This window comes from Microcaecilia unicolor, chromosome 2 (assembly GCF_901765095.1).
Source record: "Microcaecilia unicolor chromosome 2, aMicUni1.1, whole genome shotgun sequence".
NCBI classification, from domain to species: Eukaryota; Metazoa; Chordata; class Amphibia; order Gymnophiona; family Siphonopidae; genus Microcaecilia; species Microcaecilia unicolor.
In genome coordinates, this window is record NC_044032.1 from 559,446,942 (window position 1) to 559,463,781 (window position 16,840).

Here is a 16,840-nt window from a genome sequence, read left to right on the forward strand (position 1 = left end):
CATAATGTTGTATCTGTGTTTCCCTAGGATGATGCCAATAATGATCCTCAGTGGTCTGCAGAGCAAATATTAGCAGCAAAATTTAACTGTGCGGGGCTTCTGATTGGTCAGACTGAGGTAGATATCATGAGCCGCTCCACAGTGGCTATTTTTGAGATTCTGGAAAAGGCTTGGTCAACCCAAGACTGCACACTGGTAGACATGAAGGTAAGGCAAGCTGATCATATTTAGGGCCCTGTTTACTAAGGCGCGTTAGCATTTTTTAATGATCCTACAATTAGCGCATGCTAACCATGTAGGGGCCTATAGGGATATTGTAAGCGTGTACATGGTTAACGTGTGTTAAAAATGTTAACAGGCCTATAGTGCGGCTTAGTAAATAGGGCCCCATATTTAATTCTGTAAACTAAGCAAATACTTATAGCATCTGAGACCCTTTTCACCAGGTTTTATTATCTCTACAACACGTGTTTTTTGACAGATTGAATTTGGTGTCGATGTGTCTAAGAAAGAGATTGTCCTCGCTGATGTGATTGACAACGATTCCTGGAGACTCTGGCCCTCTGGAGACAGAAGCCAGCAAAAGGACAAGCAGGTAAGTGGATTTTTATTTCTGTTGGTGAGTACTTTTTTAATTGGTGGTGGCGCTGGGGAGGCATGCAGCAATTTTTCAGTCTGTAGTCTCAAATATTAATTTACAAACATCTCTGAGGAGCATTGCACTGGCCCAGCACCATAAACTCTAGATGAGGTAAGAGATATCTTGTTGTCTTGGGGTGGTAGTCATGGAGGGTGGCGGAGAGCATTGCCGGGGGGTGGGATCTTGATTTGGTTTTAAAACCAAATTTTCCAGGTGTTTTGTGTCCTGGCATTGGGGGAGGGGGGGTTATTACAAAGAATACGGTATATGTTAATCTACTCTTAGTGTGGTAGCATTAGGAAAAAAAAGTACAACTTTGATTTATTTTTGATCTGATAACAATGAGCAGCCTAAGATTTGCTTTAGCAGTGAGTCTTGACTTTCTCATGCTAATTCAGATGTTCAGATACCTCATGCACTTTGTCCTGTAGGTTATTCTTGTGCGTATCAGCTGCAACAGGGGAAAAGGGTTTTGGTTTATTTTTTAAAACTTCTTATGCCCCCGAGGAAGTGACGTCAGCCGACGGCATGGTAGCCTGAATTCACAGCTCCCTTCCCCAAAGCTGTAAAATTGGAAACAACACGATCCAAACGGCGATAAAAATTGCAAAACTGTAAGAAAATACTTCCTGGCATACAGACGCTATGAGTAAAGCGGCCTCGACCCGGAAAAAGGAGATGGAAAAAGCGGAGAAAAGCGTGGCGAGTAAGGCCTCCAGACACCGCGAGTCCCCGGAGCGCGGGTCTCCTTCGGATTCAGATTCAGCGTTATCTATGGCTGAGACGCGAGCCCCCCCTTCCAAGAAAGGACTGTCCGTTGAGCTCCGTAAGTTAACTGCTACGATACAGTCGGAGATTAAGCAGTCAAAAGTAGAAATTTTAGAGCGCATGGATACGCTCAGCGCGGACCTCAGAGAATTGGGCGGTAGAGTGGAGGAGGCAGAGTTAAAACTAGATGAGCACGCTGAACTGCTTGATAAGCACACTAATATGTTACAGACTATGGAACAAAAACATGAGCTCCTGCAATATAAACTAGATGATATCGAAAACAGGGGACGAAGAAATAATCTCCGTTTCCGAGGAGTCCCAGAGGGTGGAGACACAGAGAACGTGGCAGAAATAGTGCATACATTGTGCTCTACTTTGTTGGGCCCTGAGGCAGATGAAATGAGATGCGAGCTGGACAGAGCGCACAGAGCTCTTGGAGCACGAAAAGAGCAGCAGACAAGGGACATCATTGTGAGATTTCACAAATATGAGATTAAGGAGAGAATTTTAGCCTCAGCTAGGAAGACAAAGAGCCTGGAGTATGGTGGAGCCCCGGTTCAGGTCTATCAGGACCTCTCGTTATTCACGCTCCAGATGAGGAGGCTGATGAGACCGGCGCTGGAAGTTTTGAGCAAACAACAGATACAATATAGATGGGGCTTCCCCTTCTCATTAAATTTCTCTCTGAAAGGCACCAAATATCGGGTGCAAACTCTTCAAGAGGCATGGGACGCCTTGCACGCAGCTGAGATGGTGTCCACAAAGACTGCACCTGGAGTGATGGCGCCAGCTACCAAGACGAGGCTTCAGCGATGGCAGAGAACCCCGGGACCCGCAAGGCATAATAACCAGAAGCGTTGAAGCAAGTTGGATCGGGACACTGGGGACATGCTTCCAGGAGATTACCTTGATGGGTAGGCATTGCCGCAAATGCCAGTTGACTCTGAACATTGATGGTAGGGTTGACAACAACCTTAAAATGTATGATTTTGAAGAATGTTGAAATGGTAAATTGAAGGGAGGGCATAGTAATGAAAGATGTAAGGGTGAGGATTAAGTGGGATCGTGAATGAGCTGATATTGATGGGGAGGGATAGATGTGGGTTTGGGAACTATGTGGTGGGTGAATAACTTCCCAAAGACCCACTTGGAGGACATTGGTCTTCCAATTGGTGTGAATGGAGGGGGGGGGGGAGGGAGGGGGGGGGTGGGAGGGAGGGGGGGATAGTGAGATATGGGAAAATAAGGGAGAGAGAGGGGCACTGCTGGGTATGCAGGGAGTATATTTTGCATTATGGCACTGTATAGAGATATCATGCAGGGGTGCGATAGAACAGCTTTATTACAAACTACGGTGATTGATACAGACTTAAAAATTCTCTCCTACAATGTAAAGGGCCTAAACATGCCTCAGAAGAGGCAAAAGTTTTATAAGGAAATAAAGCAGCATAGACCACATGTGGTTCTCCTGCAGGAGACGCATTTGGTGGGTAGACATGAAAGGCTTCTTTCCCATCCAGAGTACCCAGTAGTGTATTGTGCATCAGCAACTGGGTCAAAGAAAGGAGGAGTTGCGATCTTGATTCATGCTGCGGTTGGGGCGCAGGTTCTTAAGGTAAAACGGGATGTGGGTGGACGCTATATTTTTATGCATACCAAGATTGATAATGTGGATTTAACCCTGGCCTCTATATATGCGCCTAACACGGGACAGGCTGGGTTCCTGGAGAAGGTTAGAAATTCCTTGGCTACTTTTGCGCAGGGCTCACTAGTAATAGGGGGGGACTTTAATACAGTGATGAACCCGAGCATAGATCGTTCAGGGCTCCCCAGAGGCGAGGGTCATAGGGAATCTTTGGCCTTGAAGTCTTTGGCGCTTTCGCTGGGCACAGTGGACCTATGGAGGGTAAAACATCAGAGGGTACGAGACTACACATTTTACTCTGCAGTACATAACTCTTACTCACGCATAGACTATATATTTGTGGATGCAACCCTGGTGGAGCATGGTCCTGAAGCAGGGATAGGTAATGTGACTCTGTCGGATCATGCCCCCATATGGGTGACTCTACCAAATATTAGGGCCGAAAAAAAAAATAAAAGATGGACACTGAATACTGGTCTTCTGCGGGAGGGAACAGTGGTGGATGGCTACAAGCAAGTGTTGAAAGAGTATCTTGAATTTAATCTAGGCTCAGGACCCCAGCTTAGTATAATATGGGATGCTATGAAGGCGGTGACCCGGGGATATTTCCTACAATTGGCCAGTAGACGATCGAAAGCTCGTAGGGCGCAGATCGCGGAATGCCTGGAAAGCATTCGTTTGCTAGAGGAGCAGCATAAGGCTACTGGCGCAGCTAGGGTTCTGAGAGAACTTAATTCCCAGAGAATGCGCCTTGACTCCATATATTCAGAACACCTAAGCATGCTACAGGCAAAGAATAGGGTGAGCTCATATGCATATGCTAACAAAATAGGGCGCCTTCTCGCCATTAAGTTGCGCAGGCAAAAAGTTGAGCGGAATATCATAAAGATACGAGATGGTGGAGGAGATACCTTAAGTACATCCGAACAAATACGACACAGATTTGGGGAATTTTATAAAGATCTATATGCCCAGGAGCTCAACCCTTCGATGGAATTGATAGATCATTACTTACAGGATAGTGAACTTACCTCTCTGAGTCACCAGCAGCAGACAATGTTAGATGAGCCAATTACTCCCGTGGAAATCCAGGAAGCAATTAGTAGTCTCCCCTCACATAAATCGCCCGGGCTTGATGGGTTGCCCAATGAGTTCTATAGGAAGTTTGCCCCTGAAATAGCTCCGCTCCTAGCAGATTTGTTTAATCAGGTGGGGAGAGGGGGGTCATTACCTCAATCAATGATGGAGGCATGGATAGCGGTCTTGCCTAAACCAGGCAAAGATCACTCTGAATGCGGATCCTACAGACCTATTTCTGTGCTTAATGCAGATGTCAAAATATTGGCTAAGGTACTGGCGAACCGTCTGGCCCCTATTTTGCCAGTACTTATTCATCCAGACCAAGTGGGTTTTGTTCAGTACCGAAAGGCGATGGACAATATTAGAAGGGCGGTGGATATAATGAACTTGGCAAAAAACAATCAGAAGCCGTTATGTCTTTTAAGCCTCGACGCGGAAAAAGCCTTTGATCGGGTTCACTGGCCCTTCATGTATAAGGTGATGGAAAATATGGGGTTTGGAATACAATTTCGTAGCTGGATTCGGGCCTTTTACGAGTTCCCTAAGGCCTGTGTTCGGGTCAATGGAGGAAATTCAGACTTATTCAATTTACACAGAGGTACTAGGCAGGGATGCCCTTTGTCTCCCTTATTATTTGCAATGGTAATGGAGCCTTTTGCAGCCCGTGTGCGGTCTGATCCTGATATCTCGGGAGCTAAGATAGCGGATAGAACACATAAATTGGCCTTATTTGCAGATGATGTATTATTGTTCGTCACTAGACCCTTGACCACATTCCCGCACTTAGAACACATGATACAGCAGTATTCAGCGGTGTCCGGATTTAGGGTCAACATGACAAAATCTGAGGCCCTGAATGTGACAATTCCGGAGGATGTGGTGGAGTCTTTAAAGATTTCATCCCCATTTCGGTGGGCCCACAAACATTTAAAATACCTGGGGGTGAATCTGACTAGGGATCCTTCGGAGCTCTTTAATGCAAATTATAAGGGGTTGGGTAAAATTATCATGGAAGATCTAGAGAGGTGGGGAGATTTGGGAACATCATGGTTTGGCAGGATAGCTATTCTTAAAATGAATGTCTTGCCAAGACTGTTATACCTTTTTCAGGTGCTGCCTGTGATAATGCCCAGGCGATTCTTAGCTAATTTACAAGATAGGCTGGTGCGATTCGTCTGGGCAGGAAAGCGTCCTAGGCTAGCGAGGTCGCTCCTATATAAGGAAAGGAAAAGGGGTGGACTTGGGGTACCTAATCTTGCATGGTATTACAGGGCAGCGCAGGGGAAAGCAGCACTGGAATGGTATCAAGAATACCCGGACCGCCAATGGGTGCAAATAGAACAACACTCTGTGGGTGACAAACCTTTGAGTGCATTAATGTGGCTGCCAAAATCCTTTAGAAGTATAAATGAAAGAGCTTGTCCCTCCACAGCGGTAACGCTCCATTATTGGGATAGTTTGTTCCCTAAGAGACAATGTATATTGACTCGCTACACGCCGATAGCCTTTAATCCTTTATTTTTACCGGGGACGGCTACGGGGATCTTTACTAAATGGTATGAGATAGGGGTGAGAACCTGGGGCCAATTATTTGAAGCTGATAAGCTGGTATCTTTCGACACATTGCGGGGCAGATATCCTGGGGTGGAGGGAGGTGACTTTGCATACCGTCAATTAGTATCTCTCCTTAAAAGCAAGGCGGTGAGGGAGGTGATGCAGCGTGAGAAATTAGAATTGGAGGGGATATGTGAGCGACATGCTTCATCTAGGGGATTGATAGGTTCCCTGTACCATAATATAAGCAAGCAGGCGCCCAGTTACGGGGCACATAGGAAAAGCTGGGAGCGAGAGCTGGGGACGAGTTTGGGAGACCCTGGGTGGGAGAGCATAGAAAAAGCAGCTGTGAAGGTGTCAACCCATGTACCCCTGCAGGAGAATGCTATGAAAGTATTATATCGGTGGTATCTCACGCCTGCCCGATTGAGGCGGATTTTCCCAAATGCCTCGGGCATGTGTTGGAGAAGGTGTGGCCAAGAGGGTACCATGGGACACATATGGTGGAATTGTGTTAAAATTCGTGCCTTTTGGAAGGCGGTACATTACAGGCTGCAGGCTTGGATAGGGTGTACAGTGCCCTGGGCCCCTGAGGTGTTCCTATTTTCAGCTAGGATTGCAGGCTTACTATCCTGTCAACAAACTTTGGCAAAGTATGTGGTTGGTACAGCAAGGGTGGTTGTAGCTTCACAATGGAGGAGGGAGGGAGTTCCCCCGCTGGCTAAGTGGCTTAATAAGTTGAGGTATGTACGTGAAATGGAAAGATTGGTGGCTGAGCATAAGCAACAAATGGGGAAATGGCACTCTGTTTGGAAATACATTCCTGTAGACGCTCTGACGAACTAATATGTCTGAGAGAAGAGTGCCTAGTTAAATATATTAAAAAAAAAAAAAAAAAAAAAAAAAAAAAAGAGGTAGTGCTCAGCGGTGCTCTCTTGGCGGAGAGGGGTAGGGGGGCGGGAGGGAGGGTAACCTCTGTTCTATTAAACAGTTGGGAAAAAAACAAAAATGTTGAAGTTTAAAAATGTTGATATCGGAAAGTTGAAACTATGATGAGTTATACTGTACAAAGCACTAGTGGAATACTGTATTAGTCAAAGGTAAATGTAATCTGCTGGATAGTATTTTGCATTCTTTGTGTTGTTTCAATGAACAATAAAGACTTCATACAAATTCAAAAAAAAAAAAAAACTTCTTATGCCCCCTATAGAAACAAAGTTACAACTCAAGGTTGTGTGTGTGTCTCTTTTATAAGGGGATTGTGGTTGAAATATATTTTTAATTTATAGGATTCCACATAGCTCCGCTATTGAGTTGCTAACCTTGGTAGAAATATTTGCAGGGGTTGATTTTGAAATTTTACTCATACTTGGTGATTTTAATGTGCATGCTGAAGCGTTTAAAGTTCCTTGTAGCTTTAAAAAAAAAAAAAAAACATCAACTACCAAGTCTGTTAAGGTTTACACAATACATCAATTTTTTGCTGCATATATAGCTGGTCACAGCTAAATTTAATTTCACTATCTATCCAGAATGGAGTGTCTGCTGAGCTGGAAGATGTTGGGCCCTTAGCGCACGTTAGAGGAATTTGCACACACTATAGGCTAAACAGCCTGTAGGTATAAAATGAGCTTCTTGGCATTTAGCTTTCTCTAATTCTTAGTGCGCATGTTAAGCTTTTGTGAAAGGGCCTCCCTGTTGTCACTTTTTTTTGTTACACTTTAATATATTGCTTGGTAATGGATAGAAGATAGATGATTGAACTCCTCTTGTGGCAAAATCGATGATAGGAAATGGGCTATTGAGGAGTTTGATTTGTGACCCAAAAGGTTTGATGGAGAAATTTAATGCATCAGTGTTTGCTACACTAGATAAGCTTGCAGCAAAGTCAGGGGTAGTTTTGAGGCTTAGTATTAATTTGAGCTTCAGGAAGAAAAAAAATAAATTGTGTAAACTCTGGATCCTGAACTTGATTTACATACACTGCCTCCATTGTATGCAAATCTTTCATGCATATTCATTATGGATATCCTGAAAACCTAACTGGCAAGAGGTACTCCAGGACCAGACTTGGTAAACATGGTTTTATAGTGTCTGTGGTATTTTCTGTTTTATTTTGGGTAATTATTGTGAAAACTAATTTAGTTTCTTGAACTGAAGAAATGTGTTTTGGGTATCTGAGTTTCTGGAGGATAATCTGATCCTGGAGTTTGTGTGACTTGCATAAAAACCATAGTGAAGAAACTCTAGGCTTTTCCTGTTACCCTCTGCTATATGGATTGGCTAAGCAGGATTCAAGTTGGTTTTGTTTTTTAACATTCTTTGCTTTTGAAACTATTGAGTGTATTACGATAGCTTGATTTGAGGGTTGATGGTTCTGAGGTGGTTTTGGTGGACAGATGCAGAGGGTTGAGTTTGCTGAGAGTTTTAATTGGCATGAAGTATGGGATGCTGCAGGTCTGAGCTCTATTTGCATTTTTCTTATACCTTCGCACATAAATGATTGTAGGATTTATGCAGACAATATTCTTATATATATATATATATATATATATATATATATATATATATATATATATATATATATATATATATATATATATATATAATTTTTTTAGCATTTTATAGTTATGTAAAAACATTTCTACAAACGTGCTTAAATATCTTGCACTTTGTTGATAAATCTTGAGCACATCAAGCGGAATATAAATTTTGCTAAAGAAAATGTTCTCGAGCTGTTATGATTTATGGACCCACTCTATTCAGTGCATAGAAAAACCAAAAACCACAAATCTGTATTTATGAGCATAAGATCAGACCAAATAGTACATCAAGTCCAGCATTCTGTCTCCAGTCCAGGTCAAGTACTTTTTTTGTCCCTCATGGTGAAATTAAGTGCTATTGCCAGTTCTGCTGACTAGTCCTGGAGAGATGTGGACTCTTGGCAGTATGCAGTACCTCTTATTTATTTATTTACCGCCCTTTTGAAATAATTCACTCAAGGCGGTGTATTTGGACTAGCAAAAGAATTGGCCACAGATAACAATGGTATGTGTAGACCTCATAGGTCTTTCCCTCAGATGCATGTGGGTTCGATTCCCACTGCAGATCCTTGTGCCTCTGGACAAGTCACTTAACCCTCCATTGGCCCAGGTACAAAAAGTACCTGTATATAATATGCAAACTGCTTTTATTGTAACCACAGAAAGGAAGTATATACCATTGCACTAGAGAATGGAAGATGTCCCATTTTCACTCTTTATAGCGCAGTCCATTCAAAGGAAAGGAAATGTAACTTAAATGACCAAAATGTATGTGTAATGCTTGGTTGGAATTCATTTTCTCTCTTACGAACAAAGTTAGTCCTCACTTTCTAAGCATAGGTTTTATTTTGTTTTTGTCTGTAGACGTATCGTGATCTTAAAGAAGTGACTCCTGAAGCTATGCAGATGGTGAAGAGAAACTTTGAATGGGTTGCAGCTAGAGTGGAGGTAATTGTATGCCCATTACTACGGTAACCCTACAGCGTAGAGTCAAAATTTCCATGCACACATTTGATTCCAGAATGTTCTGTTTTTGGATTTTAAGATACGTTTCGAGGCTCAGATCTCAGTAAGCTGTTTAGTGTTTAGTCTGTTATATTTGACTAGAATTGGGAAAAGCTTTAGCACAACCCAGTCAATTAAGTTGCAATTTCCTAAATCTAAAGGACTGTAGCGTAGCCAGCCAGATTTAACCTAGATTTTAACCCCATCTTCCTGTACAGTTGGATAGTTGTGTGATTAACACTTCTAGCTAACTGGCAATTTCCCCAACATCTCTGATCCAACCACATCTCCAAAAATGCCCACTCTGAGCTGATTAGAATAACGAAAAATTCCACATGGGGAGATTTGTGTTAACTAGGATTACATTATGAACATTTAAGTCCTGGAACAGATTACCCAGGGATAACATGGTACTTTTGCTTTGCAGCTAAGAGTACATCGCTCCCAGTACATATAAGCCAGTGGTTCTAAAACTGAGGGGCATGACCCCAAATGATACAGTGTGGTCATGAGGAGAAACTGGTGAATTAAGGAAAGCACACAGCCAGTTCTGCAGGGTCACTATTGCGCTGAGGCCCAGCTATCTCAAAGTAATGGCCAATCCTCAGCTTTTCTGCACTACCAGCTGGGAGACAACTTATATCTGTGCTTTGCTTGACAGGATATCTGATGTTCTTGCCAGTGTCTTGTTGATGTCCATGCTAGATGTGTAGAGCACATACATTTCAGGCTCTTTATCCCACATGGGAGCCTCAGCCTGAGCAGGCCAGAATCCTTCCCATACAGGAGTTATTGAGTGTACACAGGCTGTGCTGGGATCACTAATCTCTCCTCACATTCCCGGGGTGGTGTGATAAAAGCAAGGAGGTGCAGCTTTGGAGCAGAGAATTAGTTGCTGCTGCCCCTCCTCTCTGGTCTCTGGCACAGTATTACACCCCAGAGGAAGGACATGAATACAGAGGAGAAGGCTTAGTGTAGTCCTGTGCTGATAGCCTCCCCATCAGACCAAAAAGGTCTGAGGTGTTATAGGTAGCTATAACAGCAGATACATCATAGGCAAATCCTGCTAGATGGGGAAGCTCAGTATCCTGAGAAGGAGATCAGAGGGAAACGGAGAGAGTGGCTGTCAGCTGGAGGATGGGCTGATTGAAAGGCGATTACTTAAACATACATAGTATTGTATAACATGTAAAAAAATAAACTTGCTAGTTCAAGAAACATAATAAATATGATACTTATCAGGGCATCTGTGTAGGTCTTTGAGAGAATTTGGGAAAAAGACGTGGCTTCTGCCACCCCACTGACTTGTTTTGGTAGTTGTCTGGGTTTGAATTTTCAAATGCTAAAGTGGGGTCATGTCAGCAAACTGTGAGGATCACTGATACAAAGTGTAATTTTTATAAAGCATTGTTGACACACAAATCATGTTTTCTATGAGGAAAATGGCTTTTAGCATGTATACTCCTGTCCAATTTTATCTGCATATTCCTGGGGCCATAGCAAGGGTGGAGTTGTGCTGTACACAAGTGGCTTTTAAAACACTTGTGTACATGCATTTCATCTGCTGTGGAGCAGCCAGAAATTGTCCAGTAAATATAGGATAAGGAGCAGCAGTAGGATTTGAACCAGGCTTCCCTGCTGTCAGCCCAGTACTCTAATCTACTAGGCTACAGTCCTGCTTGGAGGTTGGATAGTGGACTTAGAATACTCTGGTGGATGACCCCTTCAGATTGCTTCTAGCCCAGTTGTACTATAATCTGTGATGACATTATGAGAACACTTGGCTGGCTTTTTTCAGAAGGGTAAATTTTTCTTTCCTAGTTGCTTTTAGAGTCTGCGCATCAAGGCAGAGTTGTGGTGTTGATGGGATCAATTTCTGATCTCCTGCACTGTGAAAAAATCAAGAAGTCATGCGCCAATTACGGCATTCCATGTGAGCTCAGAGTGACGTCCGCTCACAAAGGTCCAGATGAAACGCTGCGGATCAAGAGTGAATATGAAGGTAAAGCTGAAGCCTCCAAGGTGACTTACTTGCAACATTCCACCTAGCTTAAAGGATAGAGCCATGGGGGAAAGTCCACCTTCCCTACCTGTTTTCCACATCAAGACCTTTTACAGTTACTTGTGACCCGTGTTTCATTGCTTTTATAGCAATATAGCAACTTGCAGAATTCCAAGAATCGCATTAGTTCTGGGAGATCCAGAGAGGCATAATAGTGACTGAAATGAGGATAAAGGATCTTAGTGTAAAATACACTGAGTTTGTCATGGGAAGAGGGAGATGGGCATGACCTGAATAGCATGAGACTTGCTGAAAGTGTGGATACAGTGGTGTTACTCTTGTTCTTCTCTGTTCCCTCCTGCAAAGTTTTATTTATTTCTTTTCTAAAATTTTGGTGTTGCTTCCTTTCCAGTGCAACTGTAGCCCTATTGTATCATTTTTTTTTCTCAAAGGCGATGGTGTTCCAACTGTGTTTGTGGCAGTAGCTGGTAGAAGCAACGGCTTGGGACCGGTTTTGTCTGGAAACACTGCATATCCTGTGGTTAATTGCCCCCCTCTTACAGCAGATTGGGGAGCCCAAGATGTCTGGTCTTCACTCAGGATGCCCAGTGGTAAGACAAAAAAACATGACTTGGATTCGTCTTTCAGACCTTGCTGGGTGCCCCCTGCAATAGTACAAAACACATCACACAAAAATCTGGAATGTTTGACTCCCAGACCCCAGAGTGGGAACAGTCTTGAGTCTTCCATTTGGATAGAAATAACTGGACAGATTTTTAACTCCCAAGTTTTTGGTACAATGATTTAGCCAATACTTAGCACTAGCAGCAGGAAGGATAATGTCCAGTTGGGTGGTTATGAAGCAGAATTTTTCTTTTCTTCTCATGCTACATGTCCACTAATATATCACACCAGATTTGCAGTGCTGTACATATAGGGCTCTGATTTTAGGTTTTAACCAGTAGATTGATTAAAATGCTTCAGATGCAAAAAAAGGGAAAGCACTTCCCCACCCCCCCACCCCCATCCCTCCCCACCTAGTGCTCTCGCCCTTTCCTGTCTTGTCTGGTGTCCTTCACTCAGTTTTTATGCTTTTTCTGCACTGACTTGTCTTAAGTGACAAAAATGGTACCCAGCCATAGTACCTGTGATGTATAAACAAAACACCCATATTTTGTACCCTTAAAGAATCTCTAATTTAGCTAGAAAATAAACATCCAAAGGTACAATTTGTGAAAACTAGGAACACAAGCACTATATATATGGTGTGAGAAATAGGATACTAAGGTACTACTGTAAGAGCTGTAAGCATAAGAACATCAGGGTCATGACATCTCCTCTGTAAAGTGCCTGAAATTATGCAAATCTCCTAGGAAAATGAGGATTTTCCTTTTTATTGATTACAAGAGAACTTTAGAGAGGGTTTTGGATTTACCTCATACCTTTTCAGTAGTAGCTCAAGGTGTTACATTCAGGTACACTAGATATTTCCTTGTCCCTAGATGGCTTTATAATCTAAGGGTTCCGTTTACAAAGCTATGGTAGAGATTCTCGCTGATGCTGCCACTCCCTGACCATACTCTGTTCATGCACGAACTGAGCATGCTTGGGGAGTACAAGTGTTGGTGACTGGAGGCACCCCGCTGGCTTCCTCGCTCCTGAGGCAGTACAAGGAGGAAGGGGGTGACTCGGGCAGCAGATTTCTTTGGCTGGCGGGGCTTGAAGAGGCAGTTCCTGTTGATATGGGAACCTATCTTCGTACTTTTAGAATCCCAAGGCAAGGAGCCTTTTGCTTAACACCTTGAAACCTGTGACAGTCTGCTGGGAGGGGGGGGGGGTCTTGGGTGGGAGGCATCCCCCATTTTCTAGTGGTATTTATTTCCCCTTTCTCCTGCAAATCACTTCCTTTAGTAATTCATTACATAAATCTTATTGTCGTGGGGGCTACCAGTCTACTAGCCGGGGGGAGTATAAGAACAACACAGCTCCTCCTGTTATCTTCTGATGGACTCAAAAGTTTCTGTTCAGTCTGGTGACTCCTGGTCCTATAGAAGCTGTGATTTTGGAGACCCTATTATCACCTCTAAGTTGGGGTTTAGGGTGGATACTTTGTTTTGTGTGTTACAATTGGTATGCAGGGTTGATCTAGGGCAGTGTTTCCCAAGTATGGCAGTGAAGGCAGTGCATACATATCTCTCATGAATATTCATTGTGGTTATCCTGAGGACACAACTGGTGGGGTGCCTCCAGGACCAGACTTGGGAACCACTGCCTTAGATTTTAAGCCTTCTGGGGCAGGGACCTACCAATTGTACCTGCCTATGCAACAACAACAAGGCAAACAATCCGCAAACTCCAAAGTGTAAATAAACAAAGCAGATCAGTGGTAGATACAAATAAATCTTTATTGTAGGGTTTTAACCTAATAGAATGACCAACATCGGCTGCGTTTTGCCCAAAGGGGCTGCCTCAGGGGCTATGCTGTGATCTTCCATAAACAAAAAGCTAAATGGTGTATTTACTAATTTCCACCGTACAAAATTGATGGCCAAATGCGTATAGCCAATAAAATTGCACTCTGAAAGCTCAAACAATGTTCTTAATTTATTGTTACAAAACACTTGTCACCACATAACAAACAAACACATAAAGTACTCAGACACTGCTCCCCCTGCCTCTGCATATACGTACCAGCTTTCATTCATCTAATCTTGTCTAATACTTTTATAAACTTGTACAACCCCCTTGCGGATCTATATCATGATAAACACATGGTTAACCATACTCCATTTTTTTGGGGGGGGGGGGGGGGGGGGGGGGCGGGGGGGGTCAACAATAACCATCCATCATTAGTATGGAAGGGAGAGAGCTGCTGGACATGGGAGGAAGAGGAGGAGGGGACTGGATGGAAAGGAGAGAGCTGCTGGACTTCAGAGGAAGAGGGGGCTGGAGGGGAGTAAGACAGCTACTGGACTGGGAGAAAGGAGGAGGAGGAGACAGGATGGAAGGGAGAGAGCAGCTGGAGGAGGAGGAGGGGATCTGGATGGAAGGGAGAGAGCTGCTGGACCTGGGAGGAAGGGGAGAGAGCTACTGGATGTGGGAGGAGGAGGTGGCTGGAGAGAAAGAGAGCTGCTGGATGTGGGAGCAAGAGGGGGAGGAGACTGGATGGAAGGGAGAGAGCTGCTGGACGTGGGAGGAGACTGGATGGAAGGGAGAGAGCAGCTGGAGGAAGAGGAGGAGGGGATCTGGATGGAAGGAAGAGAGCTGCTGGACCTGGGAGGAGGGGGCTGGAGAGAAAGAGTTGCTGGATGTGGGAGCAAGAGGGGGCTGGAGGGAAGGGAGAGAGCTGCTGGACGTGGGATGAAGAGGGAGAGGAGAACTGGAAGGAAGGGAGAGAACTGCTGATAACAGCACAAGGAGGGAGGAAGGGAAACAGAGATACCAGACCAAGGAGATGACGGAAAAGGGAACAAATACTAAACCTACAGTGTGAGGGAGGAAGGGAGGGCGTGGTGGGTGGGCAGGCAACCAAACCAGGTGCTAGAAAGGGGAGGGAGGGAGAAAAGCTGGCTGGGGTAGGGTCAGATAGGGTAGAGAGATATTTGCACTGGGGATGAAGAGAGGTGAAAAGGTGGACAGAGAAATATAGAGAGGTACAGAAATGGAAGAAGATGGAAAGTGGACATGGAGAGAGAGTAGAAATATCAAATGGACATGAGACCTTGGTGAGTGAGTTAAGAGAAGACAGAAGGTAGAAACCAGAGCGTGGGACCAACATGACTTGGGAAAAATAAAATGAGCAGACAACAAAAGGTAGAAAAAAGAATTTTATTTTTCTATTTTGTGACTAGAATGACAGATTTGAAATGTACATCCTGCTAGATATGGCTGGGGCCCAAGGCAGAAATTTGGGAGGGGACACAAAAGCTTACTAACAGGCTGCACCTTCTTCAGCTTCCAGCTTGCCTAGGGTTCTCTCTGGCTAGGGGGCCAAACGCAGTTGTCCTTGTTGTACCTCCCCTAACACTGTCTCTTGCATGTACTATCATATTTTGCACAGTATAGGAGAAATGCATCTCTTTGTGTTTCTCTGTGCTGTGCTACATGCAAGGTCTGGCCTCTTGGGATTTTGATTTAATTTATTTGTTTTTGTTGTCACTAATTCTGTATTTGGCATTTGTGTTCTATGTGTGTGACCAAAGTATTTTGTTAGCATCAATTTTCTATGTAGTATTCTATAGTACTTTGGCTTGTTCAGTTTTCTTTATAGATATATTGATATTTTAGGACCCCACTGTAATATTTAGGGCATATTTGGGGGCAGCATATGTATGTTGGAGGACCGTGGCTCAGTGGAGGATGAAGAATGCTTCCTCTTTTATTTCCCCTAGCTCTCAATGTGTCCCTGCAGCCACTGAGGCCATCACTGCTACTCCCATTGAAGTTATTGGGAGTGGGGGTAGGTGTGCGGTAGGAGTAGGGACATGGGCAGGGCATATCAGGTGGCAGGTATTTCTCTAGTGCCCACCCAGAAATTGCCTTCTGGCTATGCCATTGGCATATGCATTGTGGCTATCCTGAAAACCTGACTGGGTAGGTGTGCACTGAGGACTGAGTTGAGAAGCACTGCTGTTATTGTATTTTAGCATGTGTCTTTTGTTGGTCACTAAACTATTTTGTCTTTTTTTTTTTAGGTCTTGGTTGTTCCACTGTTCTTTCTCCAGAGGCAGCTGCCCAGTTTGCTGCTCAGATCTTTGGCTTAAGTAACCACTTGGTGTGGTCCAAGTTGAGATCAAGCACACTCAACACCTGGATCTCCCTGAAGCAGGCGGACAAGAAACTCAGGGAGTGTAGTATCTAAGGAAGCGGCTAGGCATCGTGCTGTAAAAATTGTGCTGCTGCACGTTCATTCTAAATAAAGCTTTTCTTTTCTTCAGAAAACTGCCTGCTATGGGGGCTTTGTGTTTTACTATTTAAACAGTATATTTAAGATGTCTTAACTTTTTATTTTAGAAAAGATAACATGTTTGTAGCTGCCAGTTTACATTGTAAGTTAAAAATTGGATGCACTAAGGAAAACAAACCCCACTTCCTTGCATTTTTAATGCCAGTGCAGCATGCTGAAAAAAAATGCTAACGTTGATATTTCTCCTTTGGGTGTTTTTTCACACAACAAAGCAAAATAGTGTTCACTTACCGGAGAAATGTCGTCTTCTCTCAGAACTTCTCAGAAAGAAAGTTCAGTGGCACCTTTTCTCTTTATATAGTTTTGAAGCTAAGGGGCCTATTTTAAACAGGCTCTTTGAAGCTACTACTTCTTGACATTTCTAAAGCGCTACTAGGGTTACGCAGCACTGTACAATTTAACATAGAAGGACAGTCCCTGCTCAAAGGAGCTTACAATCTAAAGGACAAATGTACAGTCAGTCAAATAAAAATAAATAAAAGCTAACTCGCCCAGATGCATCAACCAAACGTAAAAAACGTAAAAGCTGTTACCAAATTTCTAAAAACGAACAATGCAGCAAAAAAACAAGTCGCACGTGTTCGGTGCGGTATTGTAAAGTACAGTGCATCAATCTGGTGGAATCCCCGTCGGT

At 43.6% G+C, this 16,840-nt stretch overlaps 1 protein-coding gene across 10 annotated transcripts in view; it reads left to right on the forward strand.

Annotated features, from left to right (window-relative positions):
• The window catches only part of LOC115461542 (multifunctional protein ADE2), a 192,274-nt gene extending 176,093 nt beyond the window's left edge, over positions 1 to 16,181 (forward strand). For all 10 annotated transcript variants that reach the window (XM_030191416.1, XM_030191419.1, XM_030191418.1 and 7 more), the window contains 6 exons: positions 28 to 207; positions 482 to 595; positions 9,098 to 9,181; positions 11,060 to 11,240; positions 11,693 to 11,851; positions 15,935 to 16,181. In XM_030191416.1, coding sequence (XP_030047276.1) covers positions 28 to 207; positions 482 to 595; positions 9,098 to 9,181; positions 11,060 to 11,240; positions 11,693 to 11,851; positions 15,935 to 16,101 — 885 coding nt within the window. In that variant the 3' untranslated portion in view covers positions 16,102 to 16,181. The remainder of the gene's footprint in view (positions 1 to 27; positions 208 to 481; positions 596 to 9,097; positions 9,182 to 11,059; positions 11,241 to 11,692; positions 11,852 to 15,934) is intronic.
• Positions 16,182 to 16,840: the final 659 nt, after the last annotated feature.